This window comes from Actinia tenebrosa, unplaced genomic scaffold, assembly GCF_029948245.1.
Source record: "Actinia tenebrosa isolate PJP-AT-01 unplaced genomic scaffold, QUT_ActTen_1.0 PGA_scaffold0__85_contigs__length_37466705, whole genome shotgun sequence".
NCBI classification, from domain to species: Eukaryota; Metazoa; Cnidaria; class Anthozoa; order Actiniaria; family Actiniidae; genus Actinia; species Actinia tenebrosa.
The window spans coordinates 725,627-741,706 of NW_028292569.1; the positions used below are offsets into that span (position 1 = coordinate 725,627).

Genomic DNA, 16,080 nt, shown 5'->3' on the forward strand with positions numbered 1-16,080 from the left:
AGACTGAGTGTTACTTTGACGTCACATGCAAGGGGTCTATTATCAGACTGCGTGTTACTTTGACGTCACATGCAATGGGTCTATTGCCAGACTGAGTGTTGCACTCGTTTTCCTCAGATGGATATAATCCAGATCGACCTGACCATCACCATCTACTGGTTTGTCTGTTGATGACTGCAAGTGACTTGTCAGATCAAACCAAACCGTGGGAAGGAACGAGGAAGATCGCGGTACGTATGATATTCTCGATAAACATCCTTAGACTTCTTCTTAGACAATGCTTTTTTCCTCTTCCAATAATATCGGTGAAATGGTTTAAAAAAATTAAGATGAAATATGCTTTATTGGGATGAAATAGAAAAGGATTAGTTAACATAGGAAACAGTCTTCTTAGTTCTCATTAACGTTGATATTATCTTCATCATTTTAGGATTTAATCTACACAGAATTTTTCACTCAAGGTGATTTGGTAGGTGTCTCGTATTCAATATTCCTCTTTACCTTGGATGTAATGTTTTCCTATTTCATTCCACGTGTCATTACCTAGAGTATCATTTTGTTGTTTAACGTTTATGCATGAGAAGACACATGAATATGGATACAACTCAAACAAAGAATTAAATTCTCAAGAAAATGACACGTCTGAAATGGGAAAACATTTCTCCCAAGGTAAAGAGATGTAATGTTTATTCTTCCCAGTACGATCATTCTACTAACCATTGGATGTTGCTTTTACAGGAAAAAGTGATGGGTTACACCCCAAGTGAAATGATGGATCGTGAGAGAGCATGTATTCCTAAGCTACAGATCGACTTCCTTGAATCCATTGCTCTGCCCGTCTATTCGTAAGTACCACTTGCTTTGTTATTACAACAACAGCCTTCAGATTTCTTGGCGTTTGATTGGATTATTGGCTCACGCGAGTAAAAACTGCTGTCTTCGTTGTATAAGTATGTTAAATACGTTTTAGTAAAATTCCATTGTGAACTCTCATTAACAGTATACAGCGGTTTTCTTATGAGAGGGAAACGTGCGGCACTGACTTACAGCATACACGCTTCACGACATGCTGTAACATTGCTGCACCATAAAATGATTATCGTATAAGTGGGAAACGTACGGTAGTGACTTATGGCGCGGACACACGGTGCAACGTTGCGTGCAACAAATTGCGTCGTGTGTCATAGCTCGCAACATCAATTGCATGCAACATTGCGCGCGATGTTGTGTCCGTAGAATAGCATCAGAATAGCTTTCTATTTTCTTCCAGGTAATTCATCCAATCATAACGTGTAGTTACAGGGCTCGAAATAGAAAACTTTTCTAGCCTGCCATAGTAAAGGGGCATGGTAAAAGGAGGTCATTCCAGTAAACTTTGCCTGCCATTTTATTATTCATTTGGCAGCACATCGTTATTTTCACCTACCAAACCCGAAATTTGGCCTGTCATTTGGCCATTGCCAGGCCGCTATTTCGAGCCCTGTAGTTACGGCTTCAGCATAATACCGTAGGGCTTCTTATTTGCCGTATCGTTTCTCACGCAAAAAAAAACTGCAATACAGTTTTGCAGTGAAACAGTTGTTTCCACACTCAGGCTGAACATTTTTCGTCGCCATCTACCTTCACTTAAAACTTAACATTTAAAATCCGGTGTCATTAACTTTCAGAGCACTTCAAGACATAATCCCAGAAACCTCAGTAGTCTACAGCACCGTCTTGTCAAACCGTGACCACTGGAACATTGTTCAAGAGGAAAATGAACAAAAAGAACGTGAAAGACTGGCTAAAAGCTCCGAATAACCAATAAATATCCTGACAAATATCCTTCAACAATTCTGATGGTACATGTCAAACGTGATTGTCTGCACAACTATACTGTAAAGGATCTACACGTAAAAGTTATCATAACAATGGATTCCGAATATTTATACTTAGTTGGACACAATTATTGGTATACACTCAATTGAAGAATCGTTGTCGGGTTCAGAAACATAGAACATAGAAGCTGAGACCGAAATGGCACATGGGAAGTACGTTAATTAGATACATGCTGTGACCGGCGACCCGTGGCATCATCCACTGTTTTTAATACGCGTTTGGCATTCTACACCGACTGCATAGATGGCGCAAATGAATAAATTATGATATAATTATGTCATTTCCCATGTTCTATTTTGGTCTCAGCTTTTATGTTCTACGTTTCTGAACCCGACAACGATTCTTCAATTGATTGTCTATTGAATGGCCTTATCTAAAGTGGCTACTGCCGTACACCAAACAATACAAACGCTGCTGCTAGGATATTAGGTGACTTACGCAGGGTTTGAATTGATTTACTCTAAGTCTAAGTAAGTCAGGAGAAGTCGATTATCTTTACAAAATAATGAAATGGGAGAGAATTCCTTGAGACCTGCATAGAGAGAGTTATCGTATTTTTTTGAAAACAAAATCGTCTCGATATATTAACAAGCCAAAAGTCATTGAAAATAACATTCCCAAGAGTATGGCATTTTTTGATGTGATTATCATGGTGTTCTTATTTGGTGCCGAATTTGCCATTTATTCTATATTCATAGATTATTTATATATTTTTCAAGTTTGGCTAGGTTTATTTAAGTGGTCAGTAACGGTTTTAATCTTGTGAAAGTTTTGGGTGCGAGTTTTTATTGCATCTTGGGTGAGTGCATCAAGAGCCCCTAGGTATCGTCTTCTGTTAAGCACTTCGATGAATTGCGCATTCCATCGTTTTATTGCGCACTTTCATCATGGCATTGCACGTGACTGTATTGCACGCTTTCATCATGGCATTGTGCATGGCTTTATTTCACGCTTTCAACATATTGCGCATGATAGTATTGCGCACTTAAATCATTGCATTGCGCATGCATGTATTGAGCGGATTGCGCATTGCCATGAGATGATGGCATTATGCACTTCCCACAGTCCATTGCATTCTTGCATTATTCAATCACGGGACTGCGCATTGTCAATGGAGTGCGTATCTCCATTAGGGCATTGTGTACTTTTAGTCACTTTTCCAAAATATAGTTACGTGCTATAATTTCAATGCACAATTTTATGATGAAGTTGCATACACATTTGGTGACATTTTGCATTCCAGTGAAATTATCGCAGTTTTTTTTTACATGCATTAAAGTTTTTAGCCAACCGTTGCTAATTCTCGCTCTTTTGTCCCTGTTAGCACTGTTAGCAATCTAAGGTCTTTGAGGTCACATTATGTTATTTTCGTTACAATATTCGTTGTAGCTAACTACTCAATCTTTTATTTAATTGCAAATGTACAAATTGATATCATAATATCATGGATTATATTCAACACTTTATTTTATATTCACGGTGTAAAAAAAAATCAGTTTATCATGAACAGAGCTATAATGTAATTCTGATGGAAATACCTTACAAAATGCATATTATATTATTTATGGCACACCAAAATAAAGTATTTGATTGAAAACTAGTTTGATATTTGATTGATGGTAGTTGGGTAAACTGGGGGATTTTCCCAGGGTAACTAGAATGATATCCACCAAGAGAAGAAGTAGAGCTTTTTTATTAAATTGATGACAGAATTCGTCCTGTACCTTGGAGAAAGATTACCCTGGGAGCAGAGGTTGTTTTCTTCCCGTCCTTAGAAAAAGACCTGCGAGTCTCCGTAGAAAACGACTTCTGCAAGTGCTTTTATTTGTTTATTTCTGATTCGAGTCGATGCGCGCAATGCGCAAAGATGACGATGAAATTTCGTACTAGGATTGAGCGCGTAAAACAAACTCAATTGTGGAAAGTTGGTCTAATAAGCCTGAAGCGAGATGACGTTTTACCCCCGTCTCTAGACCATAATCCTTTTCACACTGCTTTTGTTCTTTAATTATGACTATTGTTCCTGTATTCTCTAAGGAATCAAAAATTTGAATATGAAAGAATTTTTTTAAAAATTATTATGGTATAGAGTCGGGGGTAAAACGTCATCTCGCTTCAGGCTTATTCTGTACAATGTAGAAAAAAAGATCGGAGTGATCTTAGCGTGACGACACTAATAAGAACTGCTGCGGGGGAGACTAAGATTGGACAGACACCCAAAGATCAAAGTGAGCCCGCGATGTAACACGAACCGCTGCCCTTAGCCTCCATGTTGGATTTGTTTGTCAAGGGCTGTCTTGTTTTCTACGTCCTTTGATCGTCAGAATGAATTGCTTTAAGAGATTGCATCAAAATTGAGCAGCATTGATATGGATGGACACGATAAAGAGCCTTTCAATGCACAAGCGAGTGAGTTCTCTGTGATATTGATTGTATATTTTGCAGATTCAGAGTGACGAGACTTGGTTTGTGTATTGGTTTATGTTTTTTACTATTTTCGTGTTGTTGTAGTCAGTGCTGGCGTCTTCTGTGATTTCCTGGAGGTGGCTTTCCATTTGATTCTTTACGTGAGAGAGGTTTACCCAGCTGTGGTGTTTGAAAGAAGAAAGAAATACAACGTCCCAGTACAAGTAAGAAACGACTGAGGGGGAGAGGGGTTAGGAGCAACCTATCCATACTAAAGGGGAGAGGGGTTAGAAGCAGTCTATCCATACTGAGGGTGAGAGTGGTTAGAAGCAGTCTATCCATACTGAGTGGGAGAGGGGTTAGGAGCAGCCCATTCATTCTGAGGGGGAGAGGGGCTATGAGCAACCTATCCATACTTGGCAGGGGGTGGGAGGCTAGAAGCAACCCATCCATACTGAGGGGAAGAGGGGTTAGGAGCAGCCCAATTATACTGAGGGGAGAGGAATTAGGAGAAACTTAACCACACTGCCCATGTAGCAACCACCTTGGGGTAGTGGGGTTAGTCATGTTATGTCATGCACAGAATTGATACATACATACATACATACATAAACTTTATTTAACCTCGAATTTCAGAGTAGCTTACAAAGCTAATATCTTCCAACAGACTACGAGTAAGTGCATAAGGTCACTGTTGTTTTGTATTACTTAAAGATGTGCTGTCATCCTGATCTTAACCATTACATCCAAGATGTCCTGGTGACAATCAAACCCCTAATAGAAAAGGTGAATGCTATGAATAGTCATAAGTATATCACGTTTAGAATCTATTACTATCCATTTTGGTTAAAGTTTATGCTAGTTCACCTTTATTATCGGGCTGTCTGTTTTTACTTAGCCTTGTGGTTATTGCAGACAACCTGTACCTTCTTTTCATTTATCTGCCTTGGTATATATACTATAAATAACTGTGTTTTTATACTATTTAGATTTATTTATAAATTATCTATATTGTATATATATATTTTAAAAATGCTGTAAATCCTATAAGAGAGTGGTACAAAATAAAGTTGTTGTTGTTGTTGTTGTTGTTGTTATGGAATGCTAAAGTGTTGAATATATTGACCTAAATTTGATAGTACAAACAAGTGTTAATAAATCTTTCTAAATTCTAAATTCTTGCAAATTTAGAATGAAGTATCCAAGATCAGCTTAGTGATTTCAAATAAGGTAATATGATAAAAACAGTTACTTTAACAAAGTATAATGTGTAGTTTCAGAAAATATTCATACTTCCACCATGGAGGGAATTCGGAAAAGGACCCCCCCCCCCCTCATATCCCCAGGAACTTCCAATTTTCTTCCATATAAACTTTGTAATTTCCAATTCCCTTTCCCCATTTTCTGGAACTACACAATGTATTATATTAATTTTGTCTCTAAATAAGAAAAGCCAATATTATAACTTTACTGCTGAATTCCATTTGTTGGCTGATGTTCATGAATAAATCGATTCTTGTCTTCGCCAGAGTTTTCAGCCAGTGGAGAGATTTACGTTTGAAATAGCCCAACCAGATGATATTTCACTCAGGTAGGAATTACAGAATATGAGTGAAAATGGGGAGCACAGGTAGCGTGTGCCGCTAATGTGTCGCCTCTCACCAATGCAGCCCAGTTTTGAGTTTTGCTGGTCTCTGTGTCATATGTGAGTAGAGTTGTTTGTTGGTTCTCTCCTGTCCTTGGTGGGTTTTTCTCCGGGTTCTCTGGTTTTCCTCCCTCCTCAAAAATCAACTACTAAATTCCAATTCGATCTTTGGGCTTAGTTATGGCCTAGCTCAGTCTGTTGTGATTGTCCCACACTGTGATACAACAGCTAATAAACCTTAATAGATTTTAGATTTTTAATAGAGAGTTTTAGAATCTCACTTTGGCAAAGGTGTAAAGCAAAATGGGGGGGGACCCTGTCGGGGGGGGGGGGGGGGACTCTTGACTGGAATTAAAAACCATCACTCAGTCAGGCCTATTGATTTTTTGATTTTTTTCATTTCAATCTCTTGATATTTCATAGTGATGACAACCTGTTATTGCACACTGAGTCAGCATTGAGAGCATTCCTTCTGAAGATTAATGTCTGTGATGCCCTGTTGAAAAACAATCCATCAGGTATGGGAACTGTTTGGCTGCCATATCTTGAAGCTGGTGAATGATAGCATAATAGCAAACCGTTTCTAGCAAACCTGAGAGGTTTCATTTTTCACTAAGCATAAACCAGCTGCAAATTATAGAATATTTCTCACAACTGAACTGCATATGTGAGTTGAGTTTGTTTGATGTGTTGTTCTCTCCATTGCCCAAGGGTTTTTCTCTGGGTTCTCTGGTTTTCCTCCCTCCATAAAAATCAACATAAGTTCATTGTTGTGTAAGTGTGTAAGTGGTAGTGCATGTGTAGTAAACCTCACAGAAAAGCCATAAAATTCATCATAAAAGAACAATTATCAAGGGAATGTCAAATGATCGCAAATGGGCAATTTGCATACACAGCTAAAAAGTCTATCCGAGGATTGGTGTGATAAAATGCACAAGTCATCATCTCATGATTGAAGATCTAGACTTAATCAAGGTTATATTGTATTTCATTTCAGAATGTACTTTTACGGTACTTGCATATACTAAAGAATCTGCCCATGTAGAACTTCAATCGGACAGCAAACATGAGGTGAGACACCCCCTATGAAAAACTAGTCAAAGACTGAGAACAAGCGCCACAAACGATAAATGATTCTGAAAATTTATGTCCATTATTTTCATTACAAGAAAGTGCAATGTCTGAATTACTAATTTGGTAGAGTTATGATGCCATGCATTAAAGCACTGTAGAGTCACAAGTATTTGAAATGTACTAAAAACATGGAAGCGAGGCTGGTAGGTCCTCCACAGCACAGCAATCATTATCTTACCATTTAATCAAACTGTAATTCTCTGTGAAAGACATTTTGGTATATGAGTTGTTCATCATCTATAAATCTTGTGCAGGAGTTTCCTTGGATACCAGCTGAACAAGAGAGCACTTCAATGAGTGATTTCAACATAATTCCATTAAAGTCTATGACATCACCAATCCTAAAGGTATTGCTTACTGTCAATCATGTAACTTTTTGGAGTTGACTGAGGGGCCATTAATATGCAATAAGCAAATGTTAATGTCCATAATATACGGGTGTGTTTCTGGACCTGATCCCTGGTGGCTAGCAATTGGTGGTTAGCAGTAAACCTGATGCTTAAGGTTACCAGAAGTGACGTCTATTGATAATAACTTATTACAGATAGTATTAACAGGGCTTAGAGTTAGAGGTTAGGATCTTTTGTTAGCTGAAGATTACTTTAATTTGGTTCATCTATTGATTGTGTTTATAGATGCAGATGTATGTTGAAGAAAATGTTCAAAAGAAGAACAACCCATGAAAATGACTGGAGAGATATTGAACAGGACGCCATGAATGTCTGCAAAACGTAAGTGTGAATGAATGAATAGCATTTGAAGTAAAAATGGAATGATATGAATATTAGTACAAAATGGGAAAATGAGAAAGAAAGCCAAACAGAAAAAAAAACAGACTGAAAAAATATTGGAACAACATTAAGGTGCTGACACACGGTGCAACATTGCACACAACATTGCAAGCAACAAAATTGAATCGGGGTGACACACATTGCAACAAAATCATGCAACATCGCTTGTGTCAGCCTGCTATGTTAAGATATATGGTCAGAAGTTGTAAATTTAGTGCAAGCTGATTGGCTGGAAATTTCAAAATGTTGCAGGTAATGTTGCAGCAATGTTCACATGATGAAATTTGTTGTGCGCAATGTTGCAAGAGTAGAGCACGATTCAACTTCAGATTTGTTGCATGCAACAAGTTTGGGGTAGACACATGCTGCAACAGTACGGTTTTGAGCAATGTTGCATGCAATTTTGAACTGTGTGTCAGCACCTTTAAGGTACAATTAGAGAGATGAAGAGTTTTTATACAACTTTCAAATAAGTAAATCTGGATTTCTTTTTGTAAGATTACAGAGCTCGCCAGAACCGAGTGGAAGCCATTAGTACCAGTGCCTCTCTTCAAGATATGTTCGACCATTGATGTCTAGAAGCTACAGAGAGGAGCATTCAGTCTAAAAGAATAGTGTTATACCATCTGTCAATTTATCTGGAAATTCACCTTAAAAAATAGATAAAATGAGATCAGTATTTCCTATGCTCTTGCGTCATAAAGTGCAGACATTGTAAAAGTGTTATGTGTGATATCATTACAATAATATTCTGGACCTTGATTAAAAATTGTACTAAAGAAAATTGTAAAAAATTAAAAATAAAAATAAAATTAAAAAATAAAATTTAAATTTAAAACTGTACTTGATTTTCTTTCTCAAAACAAAACGATATAACAGTTTCCTGGGCTGCCTATCGAGTCAAGTGCAATGTCTTGTGCTTCGCAAAATAAGGAAAGCAAGAGCAATAACTACGAAGGGGGGAGAGGTTGGTGAGTCCTTGAAAAAAGGAACTTTATCTCTGTCTTCCACAGGCATCCCAGTAATAATAGATTTAGCTTATGTGTAAAATCACGTGTCATTCCTACGAAATAAGCTTTTTAGGTTGTAAGAGCAGTTTTCGTATGAGTGGAAAAGGGGGTGCCTTATACGTGCCTTGCTGCAACCGTGACGTTTTCTAGAATTTTGATTGAAGGATTTTTTCTCACGCAATGTGATTGGTCTGACAGTGCCGTGACGTTGGCGTGACCATGTCCGCGCAATGTTCTTTTCATGTTCCGGGCATTTGATTGGATGGAGAGTAAACTCTCGTGCAATGTGATAGAGCTATCGTATGCGTTGCTGTGTCACTACCGCGTTCATATCGTCAGTTTTTCACAGTCGTACGAAAACTGCTCTAAAGGCAGAGTCCGTGGTTTTAACTGGTTTGAGAGTGCGAAACAGCTTAAGATATGGCAATTCATATGGAGAAAGGACATTTAACTATCAAGTATTAGCTGGTTTAGCACTAGCATCAAATAAGGAAATAATACTAAAGGAAATTGTGATCTGAATTGAAAAACGTTACGCTAAATCGTAAGGAATAAATGAAGAATGTAATCTTTGTAATATATATTGTAATGATCGATGATTGCTGTTTGCGCATGCAGTAAAACATTTTAATATTTGTTTCATTCGAGGATTTGCCGTCGCATACATAATGTGCGGTTTTGTAGTTTTGTAACTCTATTTTTTGCGCAATTATAAGACTTGCATTCCGCATAGCAAAGCGCCGTCAATAGTAATTAATGCGCAAGTTCTTGTTCTTGGATAATGTTTGCTATGAAATGATGCCAAACTAGATATTTGTTGATAGCTATTAATGCCCAAGAAATTGCGCAACGTCGTCCTTCTATTGATACGCGCTGTCGAATGGAGTTATTGATGTTAAATATTGTCCGTCACTTTACTTGTAGCTATTAATACGCAGTTTCTTGTTCTTGGATAATGTCTTTGCTAAGAAATGATGCCAAACTAGATGTTCGTATAATCCATGTACAAATTCGCATGATTTCCTGGGAAGTGCATTCTTATTTGCTGTTTAACATGATAAGATCAACTGATGATATGCTTCCTAATGCATGGGAATTAGGAACTGCAGACCTTGTAATCGTTTGACACAGGCTGACCAGTAGGTATAGTAATAGATCACGTATCATTTCTCCAAAATAAGATTCGCAGTGAAATCAAAGCCTGTAGGGATTTATCGACGTCTATTGTGTTTCGTGTCCAAGAGGTCAAATACAGCGCTATTTGAAAATTTGCCGAGAAATGGTTGCTAAAAAGAATGTTCATCATATATTTGACACATGCGCAGTTTAGGCCGGACAAGTACATCCCACAAGTGTTAATTTGTCCTGGAACATTACCTTCTTGCCTGAAGCAAGTTTTTTTATTTTGAAGTCTATCATGTGATTCCTGATTTGGATAATCCAACAGGAGATGGATTTTGAAAGGTCTCTGTAGCTTGCAGCGAGAGGGATAGTGAGGCGTAATATTGTATGTGCAAGCCGTTAAGCTGTGCAAGCTGTTAGGTTGGTATTACACTGGTAGTTGAATCGGGAGCTTTCAGGGAGGTAGGAGGGGATGCGGAGGATCCTATATGGGTTTTCCGCTTCTCCAGAATACGAATGGAAGAATCTTGCTTGGTCCTCAACGCCTGAAAATGGATTGGTTCCTTGAGAGAAGAGTGTCCGTGTGCTAAAGGCGAGTTTCGTACAATATTGTAAAGGCTTGTACATGCGTAAAATGCGGTTTTATACAATTGTTGTACATCCCACATGGACAGTTGTGTTTAAAAGATAGAGAAGAGAGGCATCTGCATGGGGAGGTAGGAGGGGGACGATGGAGGCAGAGAAATTTGAGACAAAATTCGACTTCCAAACAAAGACATTCTAGAGTGTCTTCTATAAAACTTGAACACTTAGTATATATCCAAGATTCTTAATTAGTCTCTTAAAGGGTCGGATCAAAGGTACCCCCTTTGAAAGAATAAAAAATAAAAAATGTTTTGTTAAAAAAAATAAAGAGTTAAAAATATAAAAATCAAAAATCAAAAATCAGAAGATATAATGTTAGGGTTAGGGTTAGTGTTAATACTGTTAGGGTTAGGGTTAGCGTTAACCCTAACCCTAACACTCAAAACACTAACCCTAACCCTAACAGTATTAACACTAACCCTAACCCTAACATTATATCTTCTGATTTTTGATTTTTGTTTTCTCATTTTTATTTTTACATTTTTAACTCTTTATTTTTTTATACAAAACATTTTTTATTTTTTATTCTTTCAAAGGGGGTACCTTTGATCCGACCCTTTAAGAGACTAATTAAGAATCTTGGATATATACTAAGTGTTTTTCATGGAATGTATATGTTTGGAAGTCGAAGTTTCGTTTCATAATTTCGTCCTCCATCTACCCCCTCCTCCTCCCCATGCAATCTTCTCTATCTTTTAATCACAACTGTCCATGTGGGATGTATAACAATTGTATAAAACCGCATTTTACGCATGTACAAGCCTTTACAAAATTGTACAAAACCCGCCTTTAGCACACGGACACTCTCCGCTCACTTTCTGGACCGGACATGTAATGCAAGCACATTTTGAGGACCAAGCAAGATTCTTCCATTCGTATTCTGGAGAAGCGGAAAACCCATATAGGATCCTCCGCATCCCCTCCTACCTCCCTGAAAGCTTCCGATTCAACTACCAGTATAATACCAACCTAACAGCTCATGTGGGATCCACTTTTACTTTGCCTTTCTTTACTCGTGCTCGAGCGCAATTGATGCTCATTTGAAATTTGAAAACGTGAAACGTCCAAACTGTTTTTTTTTAAATATTTCAAATCCCATGGGAATTAGAACGACAACTATAATATTGACTACTTCTAAGCTGTTCAATGTGGGACGCGCGGTCTTCTGTATCCCATACTGTTAAGCAGCGCGCATTTTAATACTCTAATATCACTGGAATGCTAGTAAAGAGAAGTAGAATATTTAACAGCAATAACTCCATTCAACAGCGCGCATCTATGAAAGGACGATGGTGCGCAACTGCATCGAATGATGTGAACATATTTCACAGTACAGTTTCCTAACATTATATCGTACGAAGAACTGCTCTATTTAATAAATACTGGACAGGATGGCACTCACTCAAATACGCAAAAATGCAGATCATAACAAGAATCTTGGATTTTTGGACAGCGATTTTAGTCCTACAGGGTTTGTAATAAAAGTACCTCAATAAGTGAATAGGTTCAGTCATGGGTGTAAGCGCACCATGCAAATGCCATGGTTTGACAAACTTTCATATCGTAATATTACCTAAACCTCACAAACGCGTGTATTAATATATATCAAAAGCGCCTTTTTCATTTGAGATTTTATTATCAGCACTGTGTATGATCGATTGCATCTAAAACCTTGAAAGATCTACAGGATTACGCCTTTTTTTAACATTTAACATAGCTACACACATGCGCATACAGTATTTCGCTTCACTAGCCCTCTCCCTTCAAACTACAGAGACAGAGACCGTTCAAAATTCATCTCCTGTTTGACTATCCAAATCAAGACTTCGATTATGATAGACCTTGAAATAAAAAACTTGCTTCAAGCAACAAGGTAATGTTTCAGGACAAATTAACACTTGTGGGATGTACTTGTCCGGCCTAAACTGCGCATGTGTCAAATATATGATGAACATTCTTTTTAGTAACCATTTCTCGGCAAATTTTCAAATGGAGCTCTATATGACCTCTTGGACACGAAACACAAAGGACGTCGATAAACCCCTACAGGCTTTGATTTCACTGCAAATCTTATTTTGGAGAAAAGACGCGTGATCTATAACTACTGGTCAGCCTGTGTCAAACGATTACATATTCTGCAGTTCCTAATTCCCATGCATTAGGAAGCATATCATCAGTTTATCTCAATTATCATCTTAAACAGCAAATAAGAATGCACTTCGCAGGAAATCATACGAATTTGTACATGGACTATACGAATATCTAGTTTGACATCATTTCATAGCAAAGACATTATCCAAGAACAAGAAACTGCGTATTAATAGCTACAAGTAAAGTGACGGACAATATTTAACATCAATAACTCCATTCGACAGCGCGCATCCATAGAAGAACGACGTTGCGCAATTACAAAGAATTATTTGAACACTTCACAGTAGAGTTTCCTAAATATTATATCGTCCAAAACACTGCTCTTTTTTAATGAAACTGGACAGGACTCATGTTAGACAATGTGTTATTTTCAAGTTGTAAATGCACGTATCGAAATATTTGTGATTACTATAAACATATATTGATTTTGACTTATTGAAACCATTATTTACCAAGTTGTATTCTCGCTTTAAGGTGAGGTGTCATATCAAAGAAGTACACTCACAAGAATGCAAACAAACTTGCATGCATATTATACAGATTTACTTCCTTTCAATCTCTTTCCTTAGGAAGTGACAGAAAAGAACTTACAAACGTGTGCATTAATATCCATCAAAAGCGCCTTTCCATATGGGATGTTAACTGCGCAACAAAGTGAGCAAAAAATGACCAATATTAACAGGGTTAAACGCATGCGCAATGACTACTCATGCTCACTGCCATCGTCGTTACAGTGTCATTCTCGTACCCAGAGCCTTCTCAATTAAGAAGGCTCTGGGTACGTACAAGAATGCGTTACAGTGTATGCTACGAAGATTAGAATTTATTTGTTGAAGTAAACATAGATCTTTTATTTATTTCATTATTCATTCCTGGCGCATTGGCCATCACGTTTTCCAATTCAGATTTATCTATTTTAGATGGAACACTTGGTATGGTTTGCACTGTATCCCGTCTTTGTTCTCTTTGTTCTGTATCATTCCTATATCTTACGCTGTATCCCTGCAGCCAGAGAGAACATATTGCAAAGCCGCATTGGTACATTTCTCTTAATATCATATTCATAACAGGTAATATTTTGAAGACATTGTGTTTTTTTTGATTAGAAAACCTTCCCAAAAAGTTTTCTCCTCTTTCTATAGAAAAGGGCCTCCTATAGACCTCTTCAGCTTCCGCGTAATTAATGTTTGCCCATTTCAGACCACGTGTTATTCCCTCGAGTATCATTTTTTCGTTTGGATAAAAATGAAACAAAGAATCCTATTCTCAAAGGAATGACATGTGGTCTGAAATGGGCAAAACAAACACCAAAGCTAAAGAGGTCTATTTTCTTTGCCACAAAAATGTGTTGTGTAAAATAAGTAGTTTTTGTGAATGTTCTATCCAAATTTATTTTTAGGTAGAGTGCAAATAATATACCCGTGAAATAGATAGCTAGCTAACTAATTACTAACTTTGTGCTATTGGTTGCTTAAGTCTAATTAGTCAAAGAAATAGTAATGATGAAAAGGTAAATTATACACCGTGAAAAGATGAAAAAACTTACTGACGTTTCGGACGCTAGTCCTTCGTCGGAGTCAAAGAAATAGGCGAGCCGTGACGGGTGAACTAGTGCACGTGTGCTACTCAAGGGCGCGCATTTTTAAATATTTTAAAGCACGCTTGCAAAAACTGAAACAATATTTTATTGTACATGCTTTTCCTTCGTATAATTTGACATGTTCGCATTTTCGAATTCGTATCTGTTCAACAACAAGTGGAGCTTGATTCACTGTTTTATGACTTGATATTCAGCTGAAGACTGTATAATCTTCAAATTGTCTAGTGTTTAAGTCATTGCTTTTTCGTTCTTAAAGCTAAATTACAAACGACGATAGTTTTTCTTCATTAATTGTCCACACTGCGGGCAGAAGCAAAAGTGGCGTTCTACGAAGCTCAAACAAGTAGGGCTAATACGGCTAATACGGTTCAAACGAAATGGTTTTTGGGCTGGCCAAAGCCAATACGCAGAAGACACCTGGAGTACTGGAACACAACATGCACATTGGAGTAATTTATGCCTTTCTCGCCATTTCCAAGGAACAAGTAAGAAGATTTTATGGTGAAGATCTTGGCGAATTTATATTTAACTTGCTTTTTAAATTATAAAAAAATATAAAGATAAAAATGGGTTGTTTGAGTCTTGATTTGTTTTAGTTTATAAATGCGTATTGTCTTGATTTTTAGCGTGATAAAACAAATAAAAATGGTAGAAAACACGTTCATTTGCGTACTGGGTCTTTTTTAGCTATAGTTGTTTGAGTCTTGATTTGTTTTAGTTTATAAATGCGTATTGTCTTGATTTTTAGCGTGATAAAACAAATAAAAATGGTAGAAAACACGTTCATTTGCGTACTGGGTCTTTTTTAGCTATAGTTGTTTGAGTCTTGATTTGTTTTAGTTTATAAATGCGTATTGTCTTGATTTTTAGCGTGATAAAACAAATAAAAATGGTAGAAAACACGTTCATTTGCGTGCTGGGTCTTTTTTAGCTATAGTTGTTTGAGTCTTGATTTGTTTTAGTTTATAAATGCGTATTGTCTTGATTTTTAGCAAGATACTAAACAAATAAAAATGGTAGAAAACACATTCATTTGCGTATTGGGTCTTTTTTAGCTATAGTTGTTTGAGTCTTGATTTGTTTTAGTTTATAAATGCGTATTGTCTTGATTTTTAGCGTGATAAAACAAATAAAAATGGTAGAAAACACGTTCATTTGCGTACTGGGTTTTTTGTGTCATGATTTACTGCAGAATTAAATGTGCGTCTTGTGTCTTGATTCTTAGCTCAATTCAATAAACTTGTTAGAAAAAACGTTCATTTGCGTAATGAGTTGTTACTCTAGTAAACGCCCGTGCCCTTGTCATGCCTCACCGAATTCCTATGTGTTGTCTAATTAAGCGCTAACTATCTCCTATTTAATCCTAACTATTTCACGGGTATATTATTTGCACTCTAATAGTAATAATAATGTGCAAAATAAGTAGTTTTTGTGAATATTCTATCCAAATTTATTTTTAGGTAATAGAAGAAATAAATTATTGAATGATAATTGAATGAATGAGATGTATGAATAGGTAGGAAGAATAAATAGGTGGAATAAATGAATGAATGGGTGGGATGAATGAATGAAATGGGTGCATGCATAAATGGATAGATGTAATGCGTGGATTGGATGAAAAGAATAGAATAAAATGGATGGATGAACAAAAAAAAAAAAAAAAAAAAAAAGAATAGAAAAAACACAGGACCACACATC

General features: G+C 36.9%; 2 protein-coding genes across 3 annotated transcripts in view; both read left to right on the top strand.

The window, feature by feature from the left end:
* The window catches only part of LOC116305176 (cGMP-dependent 3',5'-cyclic phosphodiesterase), a 28,364-nt gene extending 24,886 nt beyond the window's left edge, over positions 1–3,478 (top strand). Inside the window, exons 31-34 of the mRNA XM_031715033.2 lie at positions 118–230; positions 431–469; positions 739–845; positions 1,668–3,478. Of these exons, the coding sequence (XP_031570893.2) occupies positions 118–230; positions 431–469; positions 739–845; positions 1,668–1,800 (392 nt within the window). The 3' untranslated portion in view covers positions 1,801–3,478. The remainder of the gene's footprint in view (positions 1–117; positions 231–430; positions 470–738; positions 846–1,667) is intronic.
* A 653-nt stretch (positions 3,479–4,131) lies between these two features.
* Positions 4,132–8,644, top strand: LOC116305147 (mitotic spindle assembly checkpoint protein MAD2B). Of its 2 annotated transcripts, none has more exons than XM_031714989.2 (10): positions 4,132–4,287; positions 4,390–4,508; positions 4,999–5,070; positions 5,476–5,514; positions 5,814–5,875; positions 6,353–6,447; positions 6,927–7,000; positions 7,318–7,410; positions 7,699–7,794; positions 8,353–8,644. In XM_031714989.2, exons 1-9 carry the CDS (start codon positions 4,248–4,250, stop codon positions 7,744–7,746), a joined length of 642 nt encoding a protein of 213 aa, XP_031570849.1. In that variant the 5' UTR covers positions 4,132–4,247; the 3' UTR covers positions 7,747–7,794; positions 8,353–8,644. The 2 variants fall into 2 exon arrangements, with proteins under 2 accessions (XP_031570849.1, XP_031570850.1); XM_031714990.2 differs by having other exon boundaries at positions 8,360–8,644.
* Positions 8,645–16,080: the final 7,436 nt, after the last annotated feature.